This window comes from Triticum aestivum, chromosome 2A (assembly GCF_018294505.1).
Source record: "Triticum aestivum cultivar Chinese Spring chromosome 2A, IWGSC CS RefSeq v2.1, whole genome shotgun sequence".
Classification (NCBI taxonomy): domain Eukaryota; kingdom Viridiplantae; phylum Streptophyta; class Magnoliopsida; order Poales; family Poaceae; genus Triticum; species Triticum aestivum.
In genome coordinates, this window is record NC_057797.1 from 160,181,667 (window position 1) to 160,194,664 (window position 12,998).

General features: G+C 44.5%; 2 protein-coding genes across 2 annotated transcripts; one reads left to right on the forward strand and one right to left on the reverse strand.

Annotated features, from left to right (window-relative positions):
- The first annotated feature begins 1,585 nt into the window (after nucleotides 1–1,585).
- LOC123188126 (transcription termination factor MTERF9, chloroplastic) lies at nucleotides 1,586–5,631 on the forward strand. The gene is made up of 6 exons (XM_044600166.1): nucleotides 1,586–1,924; nucleotides 3,146–3,218; nucleotides 3,290–3,444; nucleotides 3,537–4,226; nucleotides 4,331–4,964; nucleotides 5,060–5,631. The coding sequence occupies exons 1-5, from the start codon at nucleotides 1,676–1,678 to the stop codon at nucleotides 4,661–4,663; spliced, it is 1,500 nt and encodes a 499-aa protein (XP_044456101.1). The 5' UTR covers nucleotides 1,586–1,675; the 3' UTR covers nucleotides 4,664–4,964; nucleotides 5,060–5,631.
- Nucleotides 5,632–6,848: 1,217 nt separating this feature from the next.
- LOC123185055 (putative zinc finger CCCH domain-containing protein 51) lies at nucleotides 6,849–11,817 on the reverse strand. The gene is made up of 8 exons (XM_044597068.1): nucleotides 11,075–11,817; nucleotides 9,619–9,915; nucleotides 9,306–9,455; nucleotides 9,039–9,212; nucleotides 8,245–8,336; nucleotides 7,966–8,091; nucleotides 7,749–7,841; nucleotides 6,849–7,463 (listed from the first exon to the last, which is right to left on the reverse strand). Exons 2-6 carry the CDS (start codon nucleotides 9,903–9,905, stop codon nucleotides 8,066–8,068), a joined length of 729 nt encoding a protein of 242 aa, XP_044453003.1. The 5' UTR covers nucleotides 9,906–9,915; nucleotides 11,075–11,817; the 3' UTR covers nucleotides 6,849–7,463; nucleotides 7,749–7,841; nucleotides 7,966–8,065.
- Between the last annotated feature and the right edge of the window lie 1,181 nt (nucleotides 11,818–12,998).

A 12,998-nucleotide genomic window follows, 5' to 3' on the forward strand; every position in this document is an offset into this window, starting at 1 on the left:
TCCATAAGACTCCGCCGTCCCCCCTTTGATCGCATCAACAACAGTCTTGCAATCTGACGCGACGAAGATTCACTGTTCATATATATATCCTCCTCTAACGCCAATGCTTCTCTGATGGCTAGGACCTCCAGAACCTCCGGGTCTTCGATGTTTTCTGAAGATGACAACTGAGGCACCCTTAAACACCTGAAATATCATGGTAGATCGCTCCCACAGCCCCAAAACGGCCAGCGTGTGAAACTGCCGCATCAACATTGATCTTCATGTGGTCATCCGGAGGTGGCTGCCATGTAGTTGGGCGTGGTAAAACTGCTGCTGCCGCCCTCACCACAGTCTTCTTGAATTTGCTGCAAATCTGAGATATAACTCGTGATGAAAGCATGAGTAGAGAAAGGTGTTTTATAGATCCCTTCGTGTATTATCTTCCTCCATACTGCCCAGATGGCCCAAAGTGTCACGATCATTGTGTTAAACTCAGCTTGTGGAAGAGATTCGCTCATCACGAACAGGCATTTCTTTGCTTGTTCTTCTCTCTGCATGCACATATGTTGGACAAGATCCTCCTTCGAAAGAGCCCACACACACCGGGAGTAGCTGCAGTCAATAATGAATGGCGCCAACTATCTTCAGCTCCACGTAAAGCACACACATGTGATGAAGACATGTGCCGATGGTGCAGAACGTCATTGGTGGGAAGCGAGTGTTGCGCCAGCCTCCACGTGAATATCTTCAATTTTGATGGCACTTGCATATTCCAGATCGATGACCACACATTGTGTTCCACTACTCCATTAGACATCTCACCAGTGTCCTCTAGCCAAGCTTCTCTTCCCATCTTCATATTGTGAATTTTTTTGTAAGCCGAGCTGACAGAAAAACGTCTCTTGGAATCTCCCAACTATGCCCAGAAATCATCTACTTGCATAGTACATAGTGGTATCTTGAGAATCACCTCGGCATCTACCGACAGAAATATTTGTGTGACTAATTTCTCTCGCCATGCGGCCGCCGTTGGGTCGACCAGCTCTTGGACCAACTGCTGAGGGTCCGCCACCAACGATGAAACAAGCATCATTAAAACCCACCCTCGGGATCCAATTATGGCGCTAGATATTGGTAGTTAAACCATCCCTAATGAGCCTAATAACTCCATGGTGAAGAACATTCCTCCCATCTATAATGGCACGTCAAACCTGAGATGGGTGTGACCCAAGATATGCTTTCATGAAAGATAATGTTGGGACATAAACAACTTTCAGTATGCGTGCATAAAGAGAATCAGACTCTTGTAGCAGCCTCCATGCCTGTCTTGAGAGTAAGGCAATGTTAAAAATTTCGAGATCACGAAAGGCTAAACCTCCCAGGTTCTTGGGTCTAGTCATGATGTTCCACGACACCCAACGCAGTTTCCTTTTACATTGTTTACTTCCCTACCAGAATTGACGGATTATGGAAGTTACACTCTCTTTGCAACGTCCAACCATCAAAGAGAAGAAAAATGCTCCTGCGCCGACTGGCCGACTCAGCGGCCCGGCCCAGCGGGGCCTTAAACCCCTTTACTACGCCCCCGAAAGATTCTCTCCTCGTCCTCATCCAAACCCCGACCGAATCCCCAACATCCCCCACCGCCGCAGATAAAAATCCAAATAATCGAAGCCCCGCCGTACTCTCGCCCATGGCGCTGCTGCAGCTGCATCCGCCGCCGCTGGCGGCGCTCGGTCGCTCCGTTCTCCCCTGCCGCCCGTTCCCCTCGGCGACCGCGACCGCCCGCCGCTCCCTCGCCTCGGTCGCCTTCTCGCTCCAGACCAACGTGCGCCTCCTCAAGCCCAACCGCCGCTCCCGGCGCTCCCGCTACCCCTACTACGACCTCGACGACGATGAAGAGGAAGAAGATGAGGAGTACGACGAGGACGACGAGAGCGAGGTGAGCTTCCCCAATACCAGTAATCATTGCCAAGTTGAGTAGGCCTTTGCTTCACTGCCAGTGCCTGGCTCTAGTCATGTGAGAGAAATGCGAACTGGGCTCTCACTTGGTTTTAAAATGTGCTCGTCGCAGGAGAATTTAATTGGACAATCGTATTGGTATAGAGCGTGATGTAATCTCTAGCTCAGTGTCTCGTGAAGATTTGGCATACCCTAGTCATCAAGGAAATACCTATTACCGTTTGTGCCTATTCTAGAATTTATACTTCCGGTATGCAGTTCGGAGGGAGTACAATTTGCATGTTTGATATGAATGCTTGTCTTCCCGTGCGTTCAGTTTTGGCTCTGTATCTCACATTACATCAGATCATTATAACCACATAATGTAGCACAGTTGATACTTTATCAGATTATAAGCACCGCATAATGTGGCACAGTTAATATTTTGTAGTGTAAGAACTTTGTCGAGGCTTCGTAAGGACTAGTGCCAACAAAGCATGAGCAATCAGCCATTTGGCAGGTCTTGTGTAGTTCTGTGTTTGGATATGAATTGCAATGGTCAGGATATCGGTAACTTGTACCATATCGGTCGGGTGCTGAGTAGGGATAAATAGGCGAATTTTCCAGTTAATCGCCTGATAAATAAATCAGTTAATTGGCTATTCGGTGACCCACCGAGTAGCGATTAACTGACCGAGATGCAGATTAACTGGCCGATATTTGGAACAATGATGAATTGTCAGTGCTGTTACCATTGTACCCTCCCGAGTCCTGACAAATGGTCTGAGATTTGCTAGGAGAGCTGGAACATATTGACCAAACTCTTCTAGCTCCTTTTAGTTTCGGTAACATCAGATGCTTCTGTGCTCACATGCAAACAATACATACTTAAAAAGGATATTGCGATACAACGTGTTCAATTGCCCCTTCATATATTAGTGACACATGACGCCATAGTGAATGCTCCCATGTTTTGCTATTTAAAAGGGTGTTATCATAATGAACAGTGGTCTATCTAAACCCAGTGTACAGAATTTCCTTGGAAGGTGTATGTCACATGTTGTGTTGACACACTGCTCATACTACATCATTAGATGCTGCGTTTGAATTATTATGCAGAATTTTGTCTAAAAAAATCACTTATGTTTATCTGCTCATAAAACAAATATTACAAACTCACTGTTCCAGTATATCTTACTCTATATTGCACTACTCTTTTCAGGACGATTTATCAGGTTTGGAGTATCCTGGTGTCCTTTATACAAACAACCCGCGTGCTCCGAACAAGAGAGCAGGTATACTTAAGCTATGTAAAATTTCTTAAAAACAATGGTACCTTGTATTGAAACCTGGCTCTATGCTTCAGGACGAAAAACACAACTGGTGAAAGAAAATTGGGAAGGAAGGCGGCCCAAAACTCGTGATAAACATGCTAGTCCAGGAAGGTCTAATTCCCTCCAGCCCAGGAGCAAAATAAACAGAACATTACTAAATCTTACAAGCATGAACAGTGAAGTAGAGGTAGATTTCTAAGATCAATTCAGTATGTGCATGTTTCTGGTCCATATTTCAGTATGTAAGGTACGTTGACTAACAAAGATTTGTTGTTGCAGTTGAAAAATGAAAGCATCTCTCGTATTCTGTTTGAAAAATTGCAAGAAGAATATGACTTTGATGATAAATGGTTACTGCTTATTGATTACCTGTGCTCATTTGGACTGAGGGAATCCCATTTTACTTACATTTATGAAAGACACATGGCTTGCTTGCAAATCAACCGGGCTTCTGCAGAAGAAAGGTTGGAGTTCCTTCTAAGTGTTGGTGTTAAAAGCAAGGATCTGAAGAGGATGCTGGTCAGACAGCCGCAAATCTTGGAATACACTCTCAGCAATCTGAAGTCTCATGTTGCTTTTCTGGCTGGCATTGGTGTTCCGGATGCACGTATGGGGCAAATTATTTCTTCTGCCCCTTCATTTTTATCTTACAGTATTGAGCAGTCCCTGAAGCCAACTATAAGCTATTTGATTGAGGAAGTGGGTATTGAGGAGAGGGATGTGGGAAAAGTGGTGCAGCTAAGCCCTCAGATTCTGGTGCAGCGAATTGATAATGCGTGGAAATCTCGATTTCTTTTTCTCTCAAAAGAACTAGGGGCTCCCAAAGATAGCATTGTCAAAATGGTCACAAAGCACCCACAGCTGCTTCATTACAGCATTGAGGAGGGCATCTTGCCTCGAATCAATTTCCTTAGAAGCATTGGCATGAGAAACTCTGATATTCTCAAAATATTGACAAGTCTTACTCAGGTATTACCATATGTCCATATACATGTTATCATTCCTCATCCTTATATCTTTGCTGTTGCTATTAAGTGTCTCTCGTGGTAAATGTATCCTGCCATGTTTTTCAGGTGCTATCTTTGTCGGTGGAGAAAAATCTCAAACCAAAGTATCTTTATTTGGTCAATGACCTTAAGAATGAGGCTCAATCCCTGACGAAGTACCCCATGTACTTGAGCTTGTCTCTTGAGCAGAGAATTCGTCCCCGTCCCCGTTTTCTTGTTTCATTGAAGAAAGCTCCAAAAGGCCCATTTCCTCTTAGCTCCTTTGTGCTTACAGATGAGCGTTTTTGCCAGCGGTTGGCTGGGACGAGCTTAGAGAAGTACCATACATTTAGACAGAGCTTGCTGCTGACAGGTTTCGAAGATAAGACTGGAAGGAAACCATTGGCATCACGACGGTAGATAGTTTGAGGAACTTGACCATAGGCAAGAGGGTTGCTTCTGACTTCCGTGCCTGTCCTCACTGTAAGAAAGCTCCAGAGGGTCTATTTCATATTAACCTCCCTCGCGCCTGTGGACGAGCATTTTTGCCATCAATGAGCCTTTGACTAACTTAGAGAGAGAAGTAACATACATCGAGACAGAGCGTCTGTTGGCAGGTTTTGCCGAGAAGTCTGAAGGAAATTGTTAGCACCAAGGCAGTAGATGATTAATATTCAGCTGATAGGTTGCGTTTTAGACTATGAGCCTGTCCTTCCTCACTGTAAGATGACCATCTTACACAGCACTTTCCTTTTCTTTCTGTGTCTTCCGGTTGTTATTTTGCGTAGTTCTAATGATTGATCTACTATTTTCCAGGAAATGGCCTAGGTTGCTGGCCTGGTTACCCCTCTGTTCAGCTGTTGCCTTGTGAAACATCTTGTAGAGTCTTTCTGATAGCTCCGGATCAACTACAAATGGATGGTTCATCTGACAGAACAGCATCCACCGGAATAGCTGATCGAACATTCTGCTAACTGCTTAAAGAGTAGCTGCCTTGACTTCTACTTACGGTTAACCGCAACTTTCGAGCAACATATTAAGTCTAGCAAAACTGCAGCTTGACCATATAGCGTGCAACTTCTGTGTCAGACATATACGTCCTCCGTTCCCAAATATTTGTCTTTCTAGGCATTTCAAATGGACACAACATGTAGACATATTTTAGAGTGTAGATTCACTCATTTTGTTCCGTATGTAGTCACTTGTTGAAATCTCTAGAAAAACAAATATTTGGGAACGGAGGGAGTAGTAGGCTATAGTAAATTTTCTTCAGGGTTGTAATGATAGAGATTATGCGGTTGAGATTTGCCTGTAATGGTACTAGTACTGTGCCTACGCCCTCCCTGTCTCTCACAGGGTTATGATGGGAATCACACTTTTAAAAACTATACCGTCGAGGGATCTCAGCAGGTGCAGTAGCGGAAGAAGAAAACGAGTGCAGCATTCGACGAGGGGCCACATGTACCAGAAAATGCTGGGGTCATGTGCTTCTGAGCGAATTTTTCCGTCAAGTTTCAATATTTCGTTACTAAGTTTAGGATGTATGAATCTGAAAAATTTCACGCAACAGCACGTGTGTATTTGCAGTAATGTAAAAGACAAGATATGTGTATTTCACACCTTTCCTTTTCTTTTCTTTATATAACGCAAATATATATGGAAAACGCTTGGCTTCTACCGGCTACGTGAGCATCCGCAAGCTCATCCTTACGGCGCGTGTCTTAACCGAGCGGTCCTTTTTCTTTCTTTCTTTCGGTCAACGTTATCGCTGCTGACTGTCCACTATGACGAGTTTTCACAGCATGGTCTTTGTTGCAAAAACTGCAACAAGACCTATGTTGCAGAAAAAATAAATTTGTAATGAGACCTCTGTTGCAAAATAAACTAAATTGCAACAACACATCTGTTGCAAAAAAATAAAATAAAACTGAAATAAGGCCTCCGTTGCAAAAAAAATATTGCAACATTATCCGTGTTGCAGAAATTTCCCGCAACACACCCTGTGTTGCAATGATAAAAAGTGACGCTCAATCGCTCAATCCATTAAAGCCGATGACTTGCGAGGCGGTGTATCTTATAAAAATATCCGCCGGCCGGGTAGCAGCACCTAACATATATTGGCAGTGGCGGACGCAGGGGGGTGGCCAGCCAGGGCCCGGGCCCTCCCCAACATTCTAATTTCCTTTGTATTATGCATATGAACAGTGAATTTTTTTTACTATTGCCTGCAGCCGGCCCTCCCCAACATCAGATTATACGCATCCCTGCCTCCGCCACTGTATATTGGCTCAAATTTTGTATGTTCATACTACATACAACAATATGTACCCCGCCATCCTTATTCGAAATGTTTACAACATACACATGTGTGTTTTGATCATCTGAAATTAGCCGGCTTCAGCCGCATCAGTTCGCACGCACTGTTTGGTTTGGGGCTTGGGAGCTAAAAAAGGCAGCCTTTTGTTTCCGGTGGTGCCAACTAAAGGAAGCTTTAGCTCTAGCACTAGCATTGTCCCACTTAAAAAAAAACAAAAAACTGGCATGTAGGAGTACTAATCTCAAGGCAATTCAAAAATGATGTGCAACAATTCAAAGAAAATCTGGCATGTACTAATCTCAGGTTGGTACAAAATAATCACCACTTGTTCCTATCACCAGAGTAATGCAACTCTCTCTCGAAGATAAACAACAATGACGTACAACTAAACAGGTAAGCAAAACCCAATGAACCAACTGAAACTGAAGATATCTTCCATCACTCTCTCCGAAAGAGACGCACAGGTCTCAGTGTCATATGCAAACACAAACTGTTTCTGTTTTGCTATTAAGTACCAAAAAAACTCAGTGTGTAGAGTAGAATTACAAGGATTCTTAGATCATGCATCAGCAGGTCATAACAGCAGGGGGGTTGACCCCAAACCTAATCAACCAAGGAAAGCGCTTCAATGTACAAAAACTTCCCTTTGTTTATATGATCTATCTAAGAGGAAACCATAGAAGCGTTTCAGTAATCAGTATAGTGTACTCAAGTTTGCTGCGTCTTTAGTATACTCATCTAATCTACAATCTATGTCTGGAGTGTATATGTATCGAATGGGAGTCGACAACATCTGAATGGGGAACTCCGTTCCAATCCACTTATACTTGCGCCACTGGCTGGTCAGGTCAGGCCTCCTTGTAGAAACAGTCGACATCTGGAAGAGCGGCAGCGATCTCGTCCCTGCAAAAGAGCTCACATGGTTCAGATCTGCTACTACTAGACTAACCAACAGGGGAAAGGCAACAAAAATGATATCGGAATGGGAAATAACAATGGCCGTTGCTACTCAAAATAATACAGAATATCAAATAACGCGCAACATCTGAAGTGCTCCGATTCCAGCATAATTTGGTTTGTCGCAACCATGATAAGGTCAGCCATTCTAGGTAGCATAACAGCTCGATTAAGCATCCTAAAAGTCGATAGATGGTAGCTGAAAATGCCGACATAAATAGGAAAACTCACATATCTTGTTGTGCTGCGCCTCCATCCGGCACACCTGGCACGTCATCCGGAACACCTGGCACTTGTCCTGCCGCTCCATTCCCAGCAGGGTTCCTGTATTTGCAACACTTCCAGACTTGAGCATTCAGAGTTTGCAATTGCAAAAAAAGTCTCTTGTTCCTGAACTTGTAATATTTAAAATATATTGGGTAAGGTAAAAAAAAGAAGGAAAACTCACATATCTTGTTCTGCTGCGTCTCCATCCAGCACACCTAGCACGTCATCTGGCACTGCAACCGGGGCATTTGGCACATGTCCTAGCCCTCCACCCGGGCCATTCAGCCCATGATTCCCAGCAGGGTTCCTGTATTTGCAACACTTCCAGACTTGAGCAGAGTTCACAAATGCCAAAAAAAGTCCCTTATTCCTGAACTTGTAATGTTTAAAATACATTGATGAAGGTAAAAAAGAAGGAAAACTCAGATATCTTGTTGTGCTGCGTTTCCATCTGGCGCACCTGGTTCTTGTCCTGGCACTCCACCCAGGGCATTTGGTACATGTCCTGACCCTCCATCCAGGCCATTCGGCCCATGATTCTCAGCAGGGTTCCTGTATTTGCAACATTTCCAGACTTGAGCATTCAGAGTTCACAAATGCAAAAAAACAAGGTCCCTTATTTCTGAACTTGTAACATTTAAAAATATATTGAGTAAGGTACGGCCTAACTAAATCAGTGCTCCAAAAATAAACTAATTCCATGAATTGAATTAATGAACGACAGGGACACTTTATAAGTACCCCAAAATACAAAATAAACGAAACCAACATAACCTAAATGAAGCATAAAATCAAACCAGCAGCTTACAGAGAGAATAAAGGCTAGTGATGTTTACAGAATATGGTATAGGCCACCTAGATACACACAAAAAAATTCAAATCAGTAGCCTAATGTGTAGCCATGTCACTAGGAAGCAAATGACAACAACAAAGCTTGGAAATCAAATTCCGGGACTGACATCCTAAATGGATAATGATGCTGGAAAAGGAGACTAGTCCACAAAGTCAAACAAAAGAGAAGTCGATAACAATCAGCAACTGACTAGTCTGAGAAATGCCAAAAATAAAGTAAGTCATAAGAGCTTAGAAAAATGTCATGCGACATTTCCACCATAGCTAACAGTAAAGATTCTGTATGTGTGAATAGCACACATGAGATACTGTTTTAACAGAAATTATAGATCTACGTTTACACTATATGATAGGATAACGTAAAAGGAAGCAAAATAAAGCAACCATGTACTAAATCGTTACCACAGATAATAGGGGATATAGCGGTCCACGTGAAGTCTTGCTCCGGAGATGAAGTGAGGGACCTCAGGATTCCAGTTTGATAAAAGCAGCCTCACTGTCCCAGGGAGCATGAATCTCACAAAACCATATGACCTTCCATGCGGAATAGTCACAGACACGACAGACCCGAAATTGCTGGAACAAACATCATAAATAATATTAACATAATGACATAGCACTTGGGATCTTTATTTAAAGGGCCTGAACGCTTAAGTTACAAGACGATACCTGAAATACGAATGAACCTTTGATTCAGTGCATATTTCTCTACTTTGAGCAGAGAAGGTGATATAAATCCGAGTTTCACTATTGAAATCCATCACATTTGGATTGTAGGCTGGTGGAGCAACCTCCAACAGGATTACATACCATTGAAAGCTGTTTTGAAACATCAATGGTTATAAATCAGAACGTCTAGAAAAAGAAAAGAGATGTGTCTCAATTTTTTTCAGAAAGGTAAAGAGATGTGTCTCATTGCTAATTTAAAGTGAACAAAACAGACAACTAAAAGAGAGATATTAGAAATGAGACCACAGAAAACCTGTCATGAAACAAATAAATCGTATGAAGACGCCAGAGCAAACTCAGCAGGTGATCAGGATTCCCATCCTGTCCGTCTTGCAGAAGCTTTATGTGCAACTCAGAGCAATTCCGTGGCAAATCCACTACTGGGACAGGAAAACCATGCATCATATGCAGAAATACCCTGATTTGGATCTCTATCCTCCCAAATGAGTCAAGTCCATGAGAGAACCAACAGTCTGAACCATACTTGCAAGATCCATCAATCATGTAGAAGCGGCAAGGCTGGTCAGACCTCCAAACCATTTTCTGTTTCCTGTGCCACAGAGAACATCAAGGAAAATTAAAAAATAATAAATTGGTGTCATAAATAATTAATATCACGGAAACCATTCTCTGTTTCCTGTGCCACAGTAAGAAACAATGGCATGTATTCACCAGAATTTCACGTTGCCCATTTTGCACTTCAAAAAACTGAAGAACAAAAATCCAACCAGAGACCACTAGAACGTACTCCATATATTATACCATATAAACTGGCAATCAACAGAAAATATAGGGTAAAGTAGCATATCCACGACCAAGAACCAGCCAAGAACCTCCAGAATTCCATCAAAATCAATATTGATGCACCAGCTAATCCACATTTGACCCCGCAAGAACTCATCAAGCTAAGAAAACCTGGAATCATGCTTCTGTGCCCCTAAAGCGTTAATGTACACACAGGCGGGAGCAGAAAGAAGGAAGGTAACATATTCGTGACCACGAACTATTCTAGTCCCCAAATCGCCTCCAGAAGTCAACCAAAATTGGTACGTTGTATTTGATATACTCCACAAATTAACCCCGCAACAAATCATCAAGCCAAAAAAACTTGGGATCGTGCTTTTTGTGCCCCTAATCCTAATGTCCAAAACTCTTGTAACTCTGGCCGGGAAGCAGAGCAGCACGGGCGGGAGGACCAAGAACCATTCTAACCAAGCAACCTTATGCAAAATTCCACTAAACTTGGTACTGCTGTACAATATACTCCACAAATTATCCCCGCAGCAAATCATCAAGCCAAGAGAACTTGGGATCGTGCATTTGTCCCCCTAAATCCTACTGTATGTCCGAAACTCTTGTAACTCCGGCCGGGAAGCAGAGCAGCACAAGCGGGAGGACCAAGAACCGTTCTAACCAAGAAACCGTACCATATTCCCACGAAAATCGGTACTGTCGTACGAAATGCAACACAAATTAACTCTGCAAGAACTCGTGAATCCAAGAAAGTTGGAAAGATTCATCTGCACTCCTGAATTTTAACGTCCAAAGGTCTTCTACTCCGGGAAGAAGAGCAGCGCAGGAGGGGAGGGGATGATCAAGAACGAAACACCATGCCCAGAACCCAACCAAATTCGGTAATGTTGTACAAGATACGCGCTCCGCAGATAAACCCCGCAAGAAATCATGCGTCAAGATCGTAATGTACAAACCTGGTCTTTCTCCGCTCCAGGAAGGGTTCAGCACACCGAGGAAGGGTTCAGCAGACCGAGGAAGGGGACGAGGCGGGGGCTGTATATGATGCCTGCGCAAGCTTCTCCGCTCCGGGAAGGGTGAAGAAGAGGGCGAGGAAGAAGACGGTGAGGCGGAGGCTGTATATATGACGCCCGCGCAAGCTTTCGCCTTTGAAAGGAGACGGTAGGCAACCTCGAATTCGCAGCATTGGGCCTGGGCCTGGGCCTGTCCGGTACGCCCAAGGCATGACTTAAGAAGCCCCGAGCAGCATTGGGCCTGGTGCTGGAAAGGCCTCCGCTTGGCTCACTAAGTCCTGGCGCGCCGCCGCCTCCGGTGCGGTGGGAGCCGCCGGAGAGAGGGGCGAGGGGAGGCGTCGGCCCAGCCGCCGCAGTTCCGCATTCCTTGTCGTGGTGGTCGGCACCGACGCCGCCGACCTTCAATTTCACGGAGGGGGCGGCGACCAATCTCGCCGTGGAGCGTCGCTGCGGAGATGCCCGGTGTCGAGCGGAGCGACTGAGCTGGGTTGAGGACAAAGAAGCGGCGTTGCGGATGCTCGGCCTGGATCAAAGCGACGGAGGTCGGTGGAGAAGAGAGAAGCGGCGGTGGGTGCGCTATTGCGGTGGCTGGCGCGCCTCTGCAGGAGTCTCGTGGTGGGTCGTGTGAGGAAGAATCGCATGCCTTCAGTCAAGTAAGCAGGAGAAAAATTCACTACACGTGCATTTACTTGGGCTGGCGTTAACTTTAGTCCCTGTGATTACAAATACCCGAAATATAATCACCAAACTTGCTTTAGGAGATCGTCTACGGTCCATTATACAGTTTTATGTACGTATACGATGAGTTGGCTCGAGTCAACCGATGCCAAGTGTGCATTGACTACCACATGTGCCCAGCTCGCTGGAATACGCATGCACGCAGGTTTTCTTTTTTCTTTTTTGCAAAATTGACAATTATTAAAGATCTACCCCCCACTTGTTCGCACACCTGGCTGGACCGAGCCACACCCGCTCGGACTGAGCCCAACCGCTGCCGCTCCCAACCCTATCTCGCAGACTCCGTCGCCGCCGCCTGAAAGTGCAAGTACCCCTAGGTGATTTTGGTAATTTCTAACAACATATAGCTTATTGAGCTAATGCTATTTCATGATTAATATTTCAGGAAAGTTCAATGATTGGCATGGCTTGGATGAGAAAAGTGGACCCCTAAAAATGCTAAGGACAAAAGGATTGGCTCAAGCTCAAAGCTCAAAACTCTACATTTTCTATTTTAGTGATCTAAGATCATATTGAGTCTATAGAAAAAGTCAATACTATCAAGGAGGTATGAGGTGTTGCTTAATGAGGCTCTTCCTCAAAATGCTTAGTGATATGCTCCAAAGCCCTCAACTACTTTCTCACATTCATGTATGACCTAAACCAAAAGTCAAACTCGGCCCCGCCGATTCTTTCTATCCGGCACCACCGAGTTCAGATGTCATAGCCACTGCCACAAACCCTAGGAAAATCGGTCTCACCGATAGAGATCCCGGTCTCACCGAGATGGGATTGTAATCTCTCTGTTTCCCTTCGTAACGTTTCGGTCCCACCGAGATGAGCGATCGGTCCCACCGAGATTGCAATGTAAACTCTCTGTTTCCCTTTCGTAACATTTCGGTCTCACCGAAATGAGCGAATCGGTCCCATCGAGTTTACCTAACCAACTCTTTGGTTAGCTTATTACCAAAATCGGTCTCACCGAGTTTGTGTAATCGGTCTCACCGAGATTACGTTATGCCCTAACCCTAACCATATCGGTCCTACCGAGTTGCATGTCGGTCCCACCGAAAATCCTAACGGTCACTAGATTTGCTGATTCGGTCCAACTGAGTTTATCAATTCGGTCCCACCGAGATTGGCAAGTTGT

What these genes read in the sequence shown, in the direction of transcription:
- LOC123185055 (XM_044597068.1), bottom strand. Translation starts at nt 9,905, where the DNA reads ATGGTTTGGAGGTCTGACCAGCCTTGCCGCTTCTACATGATTGATGGA. An exon ending in AAGGTTCATTCGTATTTCAG is followed by an intron (nt 9,213 to 9,305) that starts GTATCGTCTTGT and finishes TGTTTGTTCCAG; the next exon opens with CAATTTCGGGTCTGTCGTGT. An exon ending in TATATCCCCTATTATCTGTG is followed by an intron (nt 8,337 to 9,038) that starts GTAACGATTTAG and finishes TTGCAAATACAG; the next exon opens with GAACCCTGCTGAGAATCATG.
- LOC123188126 (XM_044600166.1), top strand. Translation starts at nt 1,676, where the DNA reads ATGGCGCTGCTGCAGCTGCATCCGCCGCCGCTGGCGGCGCTCGGTCGC. An exon ending in ACGAGGACGACGAGAGCGAG is followed by an intron (nt 1,925 to 3,145) that starts GTGAGCTTCCCC and finishes TACTCTTTTCAG; the next exon opens with GACGATTTATCAGGTTTGGA. An exon ending in GCATGAACAGTGAAGTAGAG is followed by an intron (nt 3,445 to 3,536) that starts GTAGATTTCTAA and finishes TTGTTGTTGCAG; the next exon opens with TTGAAAAATGAAAGCATCTC.